General features: G+C 47.4%; 1 protein-coding gene across 1 annotated transcript in view; it reads right to left on the bottom strand.

The window, feature by feature from the left end:
* Positions 1-15,844, bottom strand: part of ST6GALNAC1 (ST6 N-acetylgalactosaminide alpha-2,6-sialyltransferase 1) — a 419,114-nt gene extending 403,270 nt beyond the window's left edge. The window contains exon 1 of the mRNA XM_086930683.1: positions 15,633-15,844. Within this exon, the coding sequence (XP_086786809.1) occupies positions 15,633-15,766 (134 nt within the window). The 5' untranslated portion in view covers positions 15,767-15,844. The remainder of the gene's footprint in view (positions 1-15,632) is intronic.
* Positions 15,845-16,074: the final 230 nt, after the last annotated feature.

The following is a 16,074-nucleotide window of genomic DNA, read 5'->3' as shown; positions in this document are numbered from 1 at the left end:
ATGGAGACTGGGGTTTACTTTTCTTTTTCCCATTGCAAAGTGTGGAGATTTTGTAGTGTGAACTGTGTGACAATCTTTTTGAGTGTCAAAGAAAATGATATAGGGTGTTAAAACGTTGTAACACACCAAAACTCATGTGTAGAAATATTTCAAAATGTGTCAGCGCTTAGGAATGCACAAATGAAGCACTTTCTTTTGTGATTCTGAAGTTGTTGAAAACAAATATTTTAATAGGTGCAAAACAAATCAAGACACTTTACTTGGTGATGTAAGTATTCATCAAAATCCAACTTCCACACATTATCATTTGCACGCTCTACAGTTTTATTAGTAAGACTACAAGTCTGCGCACATTGCGTGGCCATTTCAATGGAAAATGTGCAGTCTGTAACTGACAGTGCACTACCACGCATCACTTTAGTAACAGATTTTCGACATAGCGCTCCAAAATGCACCACTGGCTATATATGATACTCTCCTGCTGAGTGCGCGTGTCCTTTGTGTGACGCTAGGATGGTTCACAATCCCTATGACTTTAGTGACTGAACACTGACGGCAGTACCCCCACTTTGAAAATAGTTCCAGCAACACTGCCAGTGGGTTGGCGCAGTGCACATTAATCGTAATTAAACCCGTTGCCACTGCACTGTACGAGTGATTGCATTTCTGTCGCCAGCCCTGACACGCACAGTAACATTTACTAAGCAGCATGTGCCGCGGCTCGCGCGCTTGGAGTTAGTTACTCATCTGTTCAGATTTCCTGCTGGATTTTCCCTGCACCAGGACGGGGTGCGGCCTTTTCCTGAGGTGCCAGTCAGTGCACATCCCAGCTTCCCTCCCGCCACCTTTACCTTCAGCTGGGACTTGGACACCTTGCCGTTCTTCTCCAGGTCCAGTGCAGCGAAGGCGTGCCAGATGGACTTCAGTAAACCACTCTTCAGGTTCATGTGAGGGCCTGCCTCTGGACCTGTGGAGACGCAGACGCCTGGAGGCCCGAGAGGGAGCGCTGCGACGCTTCACAGGCAGGGTGCTAGTGTGGGGTAAAGAGGCTGGTGCTGTACTGGATGCAGCGAGGACTCTGGCGCTCACCTGGAAGAATGGCTGCGCTTTGGAATGCACAAGGCTTTCACCTGGCTCATCCCTCACCAGCCTCCCTCGCAAACAAGCCGCCGGGAGAGGGAATGGGAGGAGAATGACTGCGCTGATCAGTACCTCCGATGTAGATAGTGTGGTAAACATGACAAGGGAGCAGAGACTGCACAAGCCTTTCTCCGCATTCACACAAATCAGTTACAAGACGGTTGAAGGCATGCACAAATCTTCGCAAAGTGTGCAACTCAAATTGAAGTGAACACACACTTTAGACAACATCAGGAAATGCTGCGAATGTGTGACAAATTCACATTTTCATTTGAGGAATTGTGGCTGACTACTGAATGTTTCTTTCGTGTGATTGATTCCATGTATGTTTTTCAAGTATGCCATATTAGTTTGTTCACGTCCATGACCAATTCCGCATCAACGAGCATAAGGCGCTCCTTCTATTTGTCAGTCATTGGAACTTTAAGCAATGTAAGTTTTTTGGTTGTCACAATTAAAATGTGCTTTTTTCATACAATGAAAACATGCTGGCTTTCTCAGGGCAGCGCTCCACTCCCGTCCGATAAGAATATTACGCTGCTCACTCCATTCCGCCGTACACATTAAAGCACCTTAAATCTACCCCGCCTTTTCAAAAGCACCTCAAACACTGCAACGCAATTCTATCACCCAAACACCTCGGACCTCCTCTGTGTGCTCGACATCACCAACCTCCCCCTCCCCCGGAATGGCTGTGGTTCCAGGCTGCAGCAACACTGAAACTAACTCGGAGGGAGGGAAAGTGAAAGCGCGCCATGTGCGCGCTGTGTTCACACGGGGACAGGAGATGTGCATGCTTACGGAGTGTACATCTTCTGTCCCCATTCAGAGGAGACGCCAGAGAGGAGACCCCATGCATGCGCACATCGCCTGTCTGTGTGCGCACATGGTTTGTCTCCCTTCTCAAACCAAAGCGACGACAATAGAGTCTCGCCAAGGCGAAGCAGAGCATGCGCTGCATTTGCTAGGCAAGACCTAAAAATCACTTACCTTACATGCTGCATGCACAACACGTACTCCTCCTTGATCCAGTCTGGTATTCAGCGCGCGCTCTAGACTACTCTCATAACCAATACTGCAACTGCTGTCATGCTGGTAACCAGCATGAGAGAAGTGCCAGGACTGGAGGAAGTGGCCTATCTCTGCACTCCTGAGAGCACTGGAGGCCTGTGCTTGCTCTCAACCCAGCTCTCTAAGACAGCTGGGTCGAGAGGTTTAAAATGGGTATGTCTGGCTGGCCATCACAAGACAGTCGTCTAAAGGGACATTCACACATTAACCTCATCCATGCTGGTGACGAGCTGAGCTCGTCATGGAGTACAGTTGAGCTGTACTCATGATGAGCTGAGCTCGTCACGGCCGTTGGAATGTTTGCACGCGGCGGTAATTACCCCGTTGTGCTGAACGTTTTGAAAATGGGTGCGGCCGTGACGAGCTCAGCTCGTCATGAGGGCAGCTCCACTGTGCCTCATGACGAGCTCAGCTCGTCTCCAGCATGGGGGTGATTCGTGCCACCCCCCCCCCCCCTTGCACAGCAGGGGGGAAACAGCCCACAGCAAAGGGGTTAAACTTAGGTAGACAGGCAGCCTACCGCTCCTTCCTGCTGCTGCCACTCAGCACGCCCCGTCCTGACCTGACACTTGGTTCAGGACAGTGAAACAAAAATGGTAATACATTAACTTTATTACCCATTTGTTCTTCATCTCTGGAGCTTTTGAAAGCCTTTTGTTGGTGGGGCGATGCTCCTCCACTGTTCTAGAGGAGCCACCTCTGCTGTAGCCATATAGTGCATCAGTTGCACTGTAAAATGCTGGGCAGACAGCAAAAAGTGCAGATTTTGCGTCTTACTTCTGAGACCTGCCCAGTAGTGCCTGAGACCATTAGTCTCCTCCTAGGTTAAGAAAGGAATGGGTGCACCCACAAATTCATGGAGAGCATGGGAAGGAGTTTCTCCAATAAGATTGCCTTTTCACATAGTTAAAGGGTTGCGCCTGCAACAGTCTGAGGGGCAAATTTACAAGCCCCCTGCAACACCAGTACGTCACTTGTCGTGACGTACTGGTGGCGCAGGTGGCTCCTCCATATTTACAAGGAGAGGAAAAACCACCCTGCGTGACTTTTCCTCTCCTTGTAAATACGGCCCTTCACATGCTGCACTTTCCGTTGAAGGGGCGTTCTATGGGTGTTACTGTGGGTATTCCCACACAGCACCCATTGAACAAGACACGTCTCCAGATTTACGGGTAATCGTAAAACTGGAGATGCGTCTGAATGCTATGCCACCCTGGAGGTGGCGTAGCGAGACGCAACGAGGAGAAATGTGTTCATTTGTCCTCGTTTTTCCTCTTTCAATGCGTGCTGTATTCTACAGCATGCATTGAATGAGGAAAATGCCTGTAGCGATTGTTTTGGTGCAGGAAGGTGCCCCTTCCTGCACAAAAACAATCTCCCCACGACGCAGGCATCCTTGCACCATGGTGCAAGGGTGACTGCGCCAGCGCATGGCTGTAGTTTGTGCCCCAGCTCAGGGGGAAGCACAGAGATGTGATATATTCTTGTTAATATGTCGCATCCCTGTGCTTCGGAATTGCCGCAGCGTGGCGCAGCCAAAGGGCTTGCGGAGCCACGCTGCGTCACTTCATTGTAGATCTGGCCCCTTGGTGTCTAACAGCCCACCTTCTATGGCCCTGCAGTGCAGGAATAGATTCCTCTTCATCCAGCCCCCTCCTCCACTGCTGAAGAAAGATGTAGGACGAAAATAAGCAAAAACACTTGCAGATTGCACTGAACTTTTAATGTAAACTTAACACATAGTCCCTCGGCCATAGAGGATTATTGAACATGGATGCGTTACCTGTGCTTAGCTCAAGCACTGAGTGTGTTTAAATTATTATCATGTAAGGTAAGTCACAGGTTTCACTGATCTGATCTGGATAGAAATTGTGTAGCAGTGAGCAATAGCATTAATACTAAACTAACATACTTAGGGCCGATTTCGATGTCGGACGAATCTGAGTCTGTCCGACATCGTTTTACAAACTGGGACCCAACAACCTCCCTTCCTCGGTCCCAACCCAGCAATTAGGATGCAACTGAACACTGTTCGTTCGCATTCCTATTCTTTACAATGGAAGCATGCATTACGACCGGAATGCATGCTCTCATAGTAAAGAGCTGAGGTGCAGTTTATCCCTGCACCCCATGGCAGGCACCGCCTGTCACAGGGTGCAGGGATCAATAGAGGGCACCATAGGTGCCCCTGAGGTCACCATCTGGAGGCCTTGCACCCATGGGGCCCTGCTGGGGGCTCCCAAAGTCATATTCACACAGCCTTTCTGTGTCAGTGAGGCCGGCACAGAGAGGCTGTGTCAGTGAGGCCGGCACAGAGAGGCTGTTAGAATCTGCCAAAATCAGCCAAAAAGGCTGTTGGAATCTGCGGAAAGAGCAACCCGAGGGAAGGAGGCTTTCCGAATAGCAGGCGGGCTCTGTGAGCCCATCGGAGGCCATTCGAAATCCGGTTCAGATTCCTTTCCGACCGACCCCATCAAAATGGGTCCGTCAGAAAGGAATCCGAACAACCGATAACAATGCCGTAGGAACTGCTACGACCGCGGGTCAGAGCTGTTTCCTACGGCCTCGAAATTGGGCCTTTAATGTAAATGAAAATGTTTCCTGTATTTAAAGATCTAGCACTGACAGTACATTACAATTAGAACAAACTATATGCATGGCGGAAACTGAAGTAAACAGCACTCCTATTATGGAATATGCTAGTAAGCAATGTCTCTCTTAATGAAGTTCAACAATAAAGAATGTCTACAGTACTCCAGCTCAGTATGAATCAAGAATTCCTTCACTACAGTACAGAAATGTCTTCAGTGATGGTGCACGCGACAAAGGAATATCTCCTAGACAATAATACACTGTTAAGGAATGCCTCAAATACAGAAGTGTACCATTGAGGAATATGTGATATTCTAGCATATACTAATAAGAAATGTCTCCTCAGCTTGAGACTACTGACAGAAATGTTTCCAAGATCAGAATATACTATTAAGAAATGTCCCCTCTGCAGAAGTTCACTATTACTGAATGTCTCCCGTACTGAAGTACACAATTAAGGTTGTCTCTTTTAATAGCTATGAGGGACAAAGGTCCTTAGCTTATCAAAATCAAGAGAAACAATGTAATATAGGCCATAATAGGAAACTATATTTTGGTCCTCTGTCCAGCCAGACATGGTATTTATTTGAAAAAAGATGAACAAGAATAAATGGTTAAGAGGCACAGTCCTGTACCATACTCAAGGCGGACAAACAACAAATAAGGGGGAAAATTACAGGCAAAAAAGGGGGGAGCAATACTGGCCACACAATTAACTCAGTGTTTGGATAGAAGTATTGCCAGAAAGTGTTAGACACAACAGAATGAGACACAATGGTACAGTTGTGAAAGCACTATGTGGAGTCGACGTTTCGATCCCTCTTGCTCAATTACATGGGACCATCATCAGGACTAAAATTGACAACATTTGCCTGCCTGTAATAATACACAAGCCCTGGTGCAGCGCTTGGGTGTTTATAGCTTGTTACGATTAAATTAACCACCCACATGAACGATAGGGTACCTGGGTGGTAGGTTACTAGGCGTCCTGGTTACTGTCCTAGTCACGACACCTTGATTTTCTGTGGAATTTGGTACGAGCAATCTCGTGGAGCTGCGAGGTCTGTTGCGCCTCAGCCAGTGTCTCTGGGGAGTACTATGCCTCCATAGGAGTGGTGTCCTGGGATCGGGGGAGCGATGTCCTGTCCGTCCGCTGCTCAAATAAATGCCCTGTAGGCTGGACAGAGGACCAAAATATAGTTTCCTTTTATGGCCTATATTTAGTGGCATTTGTGGTTCGCCCTGAGAGGGATTGTGGGTGTTGCTTGAATAGCGTTAGTCCCATTTTCAACCAATTACCCAATTTCTCACATTGGATATCCATGATAGGGTCTAGTACTTGTGTTTCTGCAGTGCCAGACAATGATTCGTGCAACACAAAAATTCCATATAAATTATTTGGCAGCAGAGTTGATTTTTTTAAAATTCTTCTTAGTTTCTCATTGACTGTTTTCTCCTTTTTAGGTCGAGGTACTATCCGGTTCGTCAGAACCGGAAGTAGCGAGATCTTATGTTTCTTAGAGGGGCTCTTCATCCAGCCTCTAATTTTGGCTCTCTCCCATTGACTGGCTTCCTAAAGGGAGGCCAGCCATTGGAGGAGAGAGCCGTCACTCCAAATAGGCTCCGTCCTTTTTGGATTTGGAGGTGTGTTCAGTGTTCTTCTTTCCACTTTTTGGTCACGCCCACCGAACACGCCCCCAAATCCAAAAAATTTGGAACCTTCCGTCGGCCATTATTTGGTTTCTCTTCCTATGAGGATGGTCTCGCTGTTCGTGGCTCCCGCTGTCCCCCCTCCCGCCCCCTCCTGCTGTTCGTGGCTCCCACTATCCCCCCTCCCGCCGTTCGTGGCTCCCGCCCCCTCCCGCTGTTCCCGCCCCCTCCCGCTGTTCGTGTCTGTCCGCTAGTAGGATACATGGTGATGCTGCCGCCTTCCACCCACACTATAGCCGCTTCCTCTGCTCTGACGCGGACACGGGCAGTCAGGTAAGTTTCTTTTTTTTTTAAATGTATTTTTTAACCCCCGCGCCAGTCCCGCCCCCTGTGCCAGTCCCATTCACCCCCCGTGCCAGTCCCGCCCCAGTCCCATCCCCCAGTGCCAGTCCCGTCCCCCCTGCGAGTTGTAAGGAGAGAGGATCCACCGGCGGAGACGCGTCCACCACGGCGGCTCCATCCAACGACCGACCCCAGGCGACAAGATGCAGTGGGCCGCTCTCTGGCTGTGTCTCCTCCCGGGCTTCGTCTATGGCACGCCGCTGCTGGAACCCGGTAAGCAAAATAAAACACAGACAGTAACACTAACCTACACGCCTTCTGGTGAGATGGGGCAGGCGGGGGTAGTTTCTGTCGCTGCTCATCTACCGAGCTGCCCAGCAGTCTCCTTAGAGAGGCCGAGCACTCATGTGGAGTCATTTTTACAAGCGACCTTTTCCGTCAGCCCCTTTCCACACAACCGTGTATAATACATTAATCATTAATTGTCCGAGTACTTTGGTACATAGGAGGCGCTTCAAGGTTTAAGACATCAAAGTGTACAAACAGATTGGAACTGGTTGAAAGAGCACTTGCCCTCTTTCAATGCTTTAAAAACATTAGAGACACTCTTTTTTCATGGAAACTTTTGAAGCACAGGCAGCTTTTGAAGACAACTTTTGATCAGTTACCTAGAAATAATAATGTTGGTGTTGAAAATGTCATTGTTTGGAGCATATCGGAGTTGCACTAGCGGTCCCGGTATGTATATATGCACAGGAGCTGCGCATTATTAAGGAGCTGGCTTAATTTGATCTGCTCAGGCGCAGCGCATGATATTGTTGCATGGCGCTCATTTGATCCTTATTTGTTTTATTTTAATATATGCACGGGCGCTGTACAAAAGCCACAACAATCTCATCTACTCGCCTGAATGTTCCCTGATTTAAGTCAGCCTGCCGGAAAATGACTGCCACCAAACACCGCACCATTATCGACTGTAGGTTGGCATAATGCACTCTAATACTCTGCTTAGTCTCTCCCACGTGCCAAAGACAGTCTTCTCTACATGACATTCACCCTCTTCATCATGGCCACTCTCGAGACATGCCTCTTGCGAGGTACGCTTCATACACCATGCCAACACTGTCAGTCTGCCAGACACCACCACCTTCACCTCCTCCCATTCTGCTCATAACTTACCCTACTTTATAGCCACTCAGCCAGACCCAACCTTAGTGTACTAAAAACAACACCCAATCTGATCCATCCTGGCTGCAAACATATACTTTGTTATATTTGCTGGGAAGCTGGTTAATAAACCTCTGAATGTTATGATTGATATCTACTCCACAGGATGTCTTTCTATGGTGACACATGGAGCAAGAGTGTGGGGATACTGTGAAGTTGCTGAAAATATATTTTGAAGAAGACTTTTATCTGTGCCAAACAGCCTTCCTATGTCCCTCTGCCACACAGAATTGGGATCTTTGCCAATAGAGAACCATGTTAAATTAGCACCTCTTGCGCTGTGGGTCAAACAGGAATCCTTGCTTAACCAGGCGTTAATTAATGATTGTAGGTCTTTAGACAAAGTACAGAACTTCACTTGCCTGAGGTACGTGAAGGAGCACCTCGCCTTGCTGAGGAGAGAGGATTGTTATCACAACCCACTGGTAATGTCTACTATCGCCAAAAAGCAATTGAAACAAGATGTTTTAGCTGTGTGTGCACAACGGCAGGGAAAGAGATAAGAAAGAAGCCGGTAAATGCAGAGATTCAAAGGTTTAATGCAGAGGAAGGAGTGTGTAGTGAGCTTAAGTGTGAGGAGCAGGCAGAGTGAAGCCTCGGAGGGTGCAGTGAGGGTCGGGAGGGACAGAGAGGGATGAAGTGAGTGCGCCAGTGCAGAGGGGAGTGCTGGACGGTGAATGGGTTGCAGTGAGGGTTGTAGTCAGTTCTGGAGTGGAAGTCTGATTCTGTGAGGGATTTAGTGAGTGCTGGGGGTGAGGGTTGTAGTGAGTTCTGGAGTGGGAGTGTGTTCCAGTAAGGTATTAAGTGAGTGTTGGAGGGTGAGTGTTTTGCAGTGAGGGTTGTAGTGAGTTCTGGAGTGGAAGTCTGATTCTGTGAGGGATTTAGTGAGTGCTGGGGGCGAGGGTTGTAGTGAGTTCTGGAGTGGAAGTCTGATTCTGTGAGGGATTTAGTGAGTGCTGGTGGCGAGGGTTGTAGTGAGTTCTGGAGTGGAAGTCTGATTCTGTGAGGGATTTAGTGAGTGCTGGGGGCGAGGGTTGTAGTGAGTTCTGGAGTGGAAGTCTGATTCTGTGAGGGTTTTTGTGAGTGCTGGGGGTGATGGTTGTAGTGAGTTCTGGAGTGGGAGTGTGTTCCAGTGAGGTATTTAGTGAGAGCTGGGGGCGAGGGTTGTAGTGAGTTCTGGAGTGGAATTCTGTGAGGGTTTTAGCGAGTGCTGGGGTGATGGTTGTAGTGAGTGCAATAGGTCATGCATATGCGAGCGATTAAGCTATTGGCATTGTAAATGACAAAGCCATTTATTTAACGATTAAGGTATTGGCAATGTAAATGACAATGCTATTTATTTATGATATAAAAATAAAAAATAAAAAAAATTGGCATAAGCAATGCCAATAGCTCTACCTTTAATAATGCCGAGACCATTGCATTGTAAATGCTTGTTCTAAATGTAAGTGTTCTACCTTCCTTTGTTGTACCATGGAGATGGATTTCCCCAACTTTGACACCCTCACCAGGGCTGAGCTGCAGAAGCTCTACAAAGACAGGGGCCGAAAGGCAAGCAAGAAGGCTCCCAAGTTGTATTTCCAGGTAGACCGCAGAGCCTATGAGTTAGTACAGAGGTGGTATTCCACCACACAGGAGGATGACCTAGAGGAGGAGGGAGAAAACTTGAATGATGAGGAGCGGGTGGACCCACACCTAAGTCCTGAGCTTCAATGAGAGCAACACTCACCCCTAGAGGATGCCCAGAATGGAGCAGGGAGCAGTGTGTCTGCCCTTGGCCTGTCACCAGAGGAGCTGCAAGACACAAAGGTGGAAACGGCGGCGGAGCAGGACTCCCAAAAGGGTGGTCTGGGTTACCACCATAAAAAGGTGTCGGGAGGTAAAAATAAAAGGAAATCCTCTAAAGGCCCCCAAAGGTTCTCAGGGGATAGGGTCCCAGCCCCAATCTGACTAGAAAAAGGGATTTGTTAACGAGAACACTGATACGTTTGTCAAGAATATTGATACATTTGTCTCCTAGTGTTACGCATATTACCAGTTTAGGCACACCAAGGGTGATGTGACATGCTCCAAGAGGGCACAGCCCCCCAGTGGTGTGAATACAACTGGGGTTGTCCAGTGTAGTGCTAGGAGAGGACATTGGCCCCAGTCAGTGTGGGGAGACAGCTGAGGTTACCCTTGTATCCCTGGGTGATAGAGAGATGATGCCCAAAAACCCCATGCCTTCCAATACTTCCATTTATATGCTGTGGGTCACCATCAATGGAAAGAGGAAGGGAGCTCTGCGGGACACAGTATGACTACTTTTAGGTGTCATTTGGTGTCCTCAGAGAAAGGAGATACCTAATACATTTCACCATGTTGTGGTAGCAGACAACTGTGAGAGCCACTACCCAGTGGCTATGGCTGCCTTTGAATGGGGGGGGTCCTCTGGTTGTTTTAGGGTAACTGTGAGTCTTGCCATGCCTATGGATTGTTTGCTAGAGAATGACCTAGAGCACATTGGGGGAAGGACGTGGAGCTCAAGTCACACCTGGATATTGCCTGAGTGGGTCTGTGTGACAACAGGATCCATGACTGCCCAGGAGGGGATGGGGGTGAAGCATTGCCTAGGCAGCTTCCAGAAAAGGAAAGGGCAGGGGGTGTGGGAAGTGAGCCCCTGAAACTCCCAAAGTACAGGAGGATAGGCCACCATAGGGCTTCGCCCCAGAGCCTACCTGGGAGGACATTGCCTCCCTTAGAGACCTGCATGAGTTTGCTGTCTGGTAAGAAGAGGGTGGGTCCATCAGGGAGGTGTTCTGTAAGGCACAGAAGGAATGCCCAACCCTGGAAGGCATGAGGTGTCAGGCTGAAGCCCAGGCAGCTAGTGACACCTCTGGAGATCACCTCATTTATTGGGAGTCTGATCTCCTGTATAGTGAGCCCAAGGCACCTGTGCATGGGGCAACACATGTGTTGGTGGTCCCCCAATGCTACAAGCCCTTCCTACTGGCTCATAAACCTCTCCTGGCAGCATATATGGGGCAAGACAATACCTTTGCCTGATGGCTTATTGCTCACTTTTATTAGCCCCGGATGAGGATAGTCTCAGATACTTTCTGCAAGACCTGTCTAACCTGCCAAGACATTAGGAACACAGGGAACATTCTGAAGGCTCAACTGAATCCCTTACCTGTTGTTTCTACCCCCTTTGAAAGGGTGGGCATCAATATTGTTGGACACTTGAACTCTAAAACTGATTTGGACAACAGGTTCATCCTGGGTTTGGTGGACCATGCCACTAGATACGCAGAGGCAATCCCTCTGACTTCTGTGACTGCACCTGCAGTGGTGAGGGCCCTGATGGGGATCTTTACCTGGTTAGGTTTCCCCAAGGAAATTATTGTCTGAGAGGGACGCCAACTTCATATCTGCGTACAAGAAGTCCATGTGAAAAGAGTGTGGAGTAACCTACAAGTTATCCATCCCCTATCATTCCCAAACCCAATGGACTTGTTGGAAGAATCAACAAGACCCTGAAATGCAAGATTATGGGCCTGCCTGAGCCCATGAGGTGGAGTGGGACATTCTCTTGTCATGCCTGCTTTATGCCTACAGAAGGTGCCACAGAAGGGAGTTGGGTTTAGCCCATTTGAACTTCTTAATAGCCACCTTGTTAAGGGACCTTTCAGTCTGGTGAAGAAGGTGCAGGGGTAAGCTCCCAAGAATCTCCCCTCAGGATGTGGTTAGCTGCATGCTAGCCCTCAGAAACAAGGTGGCCATGTTGTAGAAGAAAGCTTCTGAAAACTTGGGGGCTAGTTAGGAAGTCATGAAACTCTTACCTGACCAGAAGACCACCCTGGTGGAGTTTCAACCTGGCCAGAAAATGTGGGTGATGGAGCTAGTGCAGCACAGGCCACACCAAGACTGCTGGACAGGGCCCTCTGAGTTGATTCGGGAGGAATCGGAAGGCTACCTCACTAAGGGACCTCAAGACCCCTAGAAACCTCTTAAGGGTACCCCACATCAAGCGCATCAAACCCCACTCTGAGGTCACCATGCTGTTGATGACAGATGATGGAGAGGAAGAGGAGAGTGAACCTCATCCAAGGAAAAACATGGGTCAGTGGAAGCTTTGGATGGGTAAGTCCGAAAGGGTTTGTTCAAATTATATATTTGTGTGTGTTTCAAAGGACATTTTCATTTTTCTTTCTATAGTTAGGAGGTACAGTTGCCCCCTGTTCAACAACAATAGTGATTTTATATAGCGTCACACAACCATACCAATCATCTACAGGCTTAGTTGATGGATGGCCACTTGAAAGGGCTCACAGGTAAACAACAGGTTATGCCATAACAATAATAGCTAGCGATCCACAAATGCAAATAAAACAACGTAACATATGCCCCACAACCCAGGTGTGGTGTGATAGTGCAATTTTGTGCACATTTATATTCGTTTACATGCATGTTTCTCAGGTGTATGATGGTGTGGTGTGTGGCAGCGCTACTAATTTTTCAGTGGTTGGACAAATATATGGCGTTGGTGTCATTTGGAGCGTTAGCCCACCTCGCCAGCAGCTTCAAAAGTTGAAAAAGAAAACGATAATAAAACAGGTTGATTACTGTTTTATTTTTCAACTGAGTCCTGGCGGTGGATTCATCACTGAGGCAGTTACAAGGGGGAGTAGGGGGAACTTTTATCAGTGCGCATGTGTGTTTGGCAGGCTGTCTCAGGCTGGCCAAATCCACATGCGCACCGAGCTGTATCCAACATGAGCTGCATTGTTGTTTTGGAGACAGCAGGCAGAGGCTCCCAGTCTCCCTGGAAACGCAAATCGAAGGTACTCAGGACAATCCTGAAGCTGCATCTTGCAAAAGAGCAGCTTAAGGATTGGCAGCAGGGGTGGCTGGGAGCCTATGCCTACAGTGGAGCCACGAGAGGAGCAGAAAACCGGCGACGTGGCGGACTGCAGGCACGTTTTATTATTTTTTTTTTCATTCTTTCTCATTATTCCCCCCACCCCTTGCTTCCACCCCAACCTCAAAACGCTGCAAAACACCGGCTACTACTGATGTTGAGTGCATGATGGTGAGAGGGTTTGACGTAGAACGTGCTGTCTGAGTTTGACCATTTGAATGCGTGATTGAAGTATTGGTGTTGGTTACATAATATAATTAGTTGTCTAATGAATATGCAAATAAGGGTAATTGGGAGGACGTTTGATTACCTTTGGCACAGTATGTCTATAATGTAAAGACTAAGAGGTTGTGTGTTAGTTTTGGGTTTGGATGGTGAGACTAGTCAGAGAAATTCTAGTTATTCTTCACAACCAGAGTCATTTTAGATGTAATGTTATATGGTGCAATCAATGAATGTATGACGTTACAACGTGGTCTTTACTCCGTGATCCGTTCACAACGCAGTCATTACAAAGCAAGTCGTTACAATGACATGCGCTAGAGGCGTTGGACTCAGGAATAGTATGAGTTACTACTCCAACTCCAGTGTGTACAACAGTAGGGAAGGTGTTGGAATAGTAAATCATACTATTCCTTAGTGTAGAGTGCCATCCAGTGCAAGTCGTTGTAACGACTTGCGTTGTAATGACCACATTGTAAACGTATCGCAGTTTAAAGACCGCATTGTAATGGATGTCTCCCGCAATCTGAGGGTGAGTTGTCAGTCACATGGTTAGTTAGGCTCAAGGCAAAAACAAATACAGCATATGTAATTACCAAGTCAATGACTGCTCTTCTTTTGACAACCTACTAAGCAGAATTCTCAAACCCTTTATCATAGCATTCTGTTACCCCTGCTGGAGACCTGCAGTCGGGATGTCAAGCCATTATGCTCAGCTCCCAGCTATTCCTGGTTGGGATGTCATACCTTGGTGATGTGGAGCGGTGCAATGCATTAATGGATGTCTCCTACAGTGGAGTACACTTTTAAGAATTATCTGCTTCAGTGTGGTGTCCTATTGAGGAATATCTTGTGTCTTAGCTACAGCACACTCTTAAGGAATCTCTCAACAAGTACGGTACATTGTAGTCGACTGTCTCCTATACTGTGGTACACTATTGACATACAGACTGGGGTACACTATTACGCACCGGTACAGCATGCACCATGGTGTAGAAAACCATGACATTTGAACATTGATGGGATACACCGCCACAGAAAACTACCAGACTTTCATAAACACATGGAAACACATTTTTTGCACCTTCTTCAATGCTTTACCAGGAGTAGAAAGTGTTGTCTATAATGAGCTTTTGTCCACAAGACCAACCTGTGCTGGATACGTGTCCCTTACAATAGCATAGCAAAGTTCTATTTCAAGAGTTCTCCCTGAGGCCACTAGTACTGTTGCAACCACCGTGTGGAAGCTCTGCATGATTTTTACTTTCCGGTTGTTTGGATAGTCTCACTCCTTGCTCGTGTGAATGGGAGTGCTGTCTCCTCGACCACCTAAATGTCTCCCACATGCCCCAGGAGTCTTTCTTACCACTCATAGTGTTTCATATTCACACAGAGCCTCTTGGAAACCTCATGTTGAACTGTGGATCTGATCCGTGGGCTCTGATACACCGGCAGGTGTTCCTAATTCCCTCAGTAAAATGAGTCCTATGTCTGAACTATGCACTGTTTTTTGACTTTCTTATCATCCAACGTAATTATGAGAGCTCGATATTGGCTGATGGTGGATGGATTTCCAGATTTATAGCCACATCACCCCATTACTCTTCTTTCATGCCAAGTAGACCGACTCCCTTCACAGAACCATTCCAGTTATGCTGTCCACCAAAGCAACCCTCTCTCTGTCCTTGTTGCTTCCTGTTTCTAGCAAACGAAGAGGCTCCAGAACTATACCACTTGTCAAATTGATGTAACTAAATTCAGAACATTTCTCACACAGTAAAATCCATTGCTGGTGCTAAGGCTTCAACCTTGAACCCATTACCTCTCCACATCAGGACTGAGCCTTGTTTGCTTTCAGGAAGCCCTTGATCTCTTGCCACTCTCCACGCACTAACTCCTTGTCCTTCCCATAAACTTACTATGACTTTCTCTTGTGATGACATTCCACTAATGCAATAATTCTTCTATGCAGCTTTAATCTCTCATTTTTTAATGCCTGCCCTACTGTTTAATTGTAACTGTTATTATTATGAGTTATATGGGCAGTGCCATAATACCATTGGCGCAGAAGGGCCAAGTAACACTAATAAATACAAAAATAACATGTAGTTTCTATTGAGGTTTGCTGTTTATCTAAGCAAGATTGTATAAAGACTAAGGCCATTCTTTCACCAACCTTCGACCCCTAGCTAAATAATCTTGGGTGCATTGGCAGCAGTTACTTTTCTGCTGCTGGTGTCCATCCCAAAGACTTCTGCCTACATCTGGAATTCTGTCACACGGATGGAAAACAGCTGTTGTAACCCAGGTTTTTCCATAGACTGAATTATAGTTCTGAATTCTGTTACGGTTCTTAGGAATCCATGGAGAAATCGAAGTAGAAATGGGCAAGTACCAAAATAGTTCAAGTTCGATGAGTAAAAGCTCAGCATGTAGCGTGGTCCTCCTTGCCACCCAACCTTGCACTAGAAGGAATAGCTCGTCTTACCTGCCGGGATTGCCAGATTCTTTTTTCAGACGCTGCAGAACTGAGACAACAATCAGAAGTAGGAGGCTCTGGACTGAGAGCCATGCCAGGATCTTAAAAATGCTACATTTACAGGTCTTCATGGCTCCTGGCATTCTAGGTTAGCCTGATGATGCTCCTGGAGACTTCTTCAATTCGCCCCTAGGACTAGGCAGCTAATTGCCTTGAGACCGAGCCAGCCACCCGTGTGAACGCTAAAGCACCTGCCCGTGCAGGTTATAAGGCACGTTCTGCTCCTCTTAGAGAGGCGGGGCAGGGGTAAGTTTCCTTTTTGGCACAAGCCCAAGATATGGCTGTTTGAAAGATTATAGAGCTTTGCTTTGTGACTTCAGGGATACACATCACACACCTGTTGCTCAAACAAGATTGTTCAGCACAATGAGAAACAGCCGTGGGTGGGGAG

Source organism: Lissotriton vulgaris, chromosome 7, assembly GCF_964263255.1.
Source record: "Lissotriton vulgaris chromosome 7, aLisVul1.2, whole genome shotgun sequence".
NCBI lineage: Eukaryota > Metazoa > Chordata > Amphibia > Caudata > Salamandridae > Lissotriton > Lissotriton vulgaris.
Note: the sequence above shows the minus strand (reverse complement) of the source record. Positions and strands in the feature narration are given on the sequence as shown.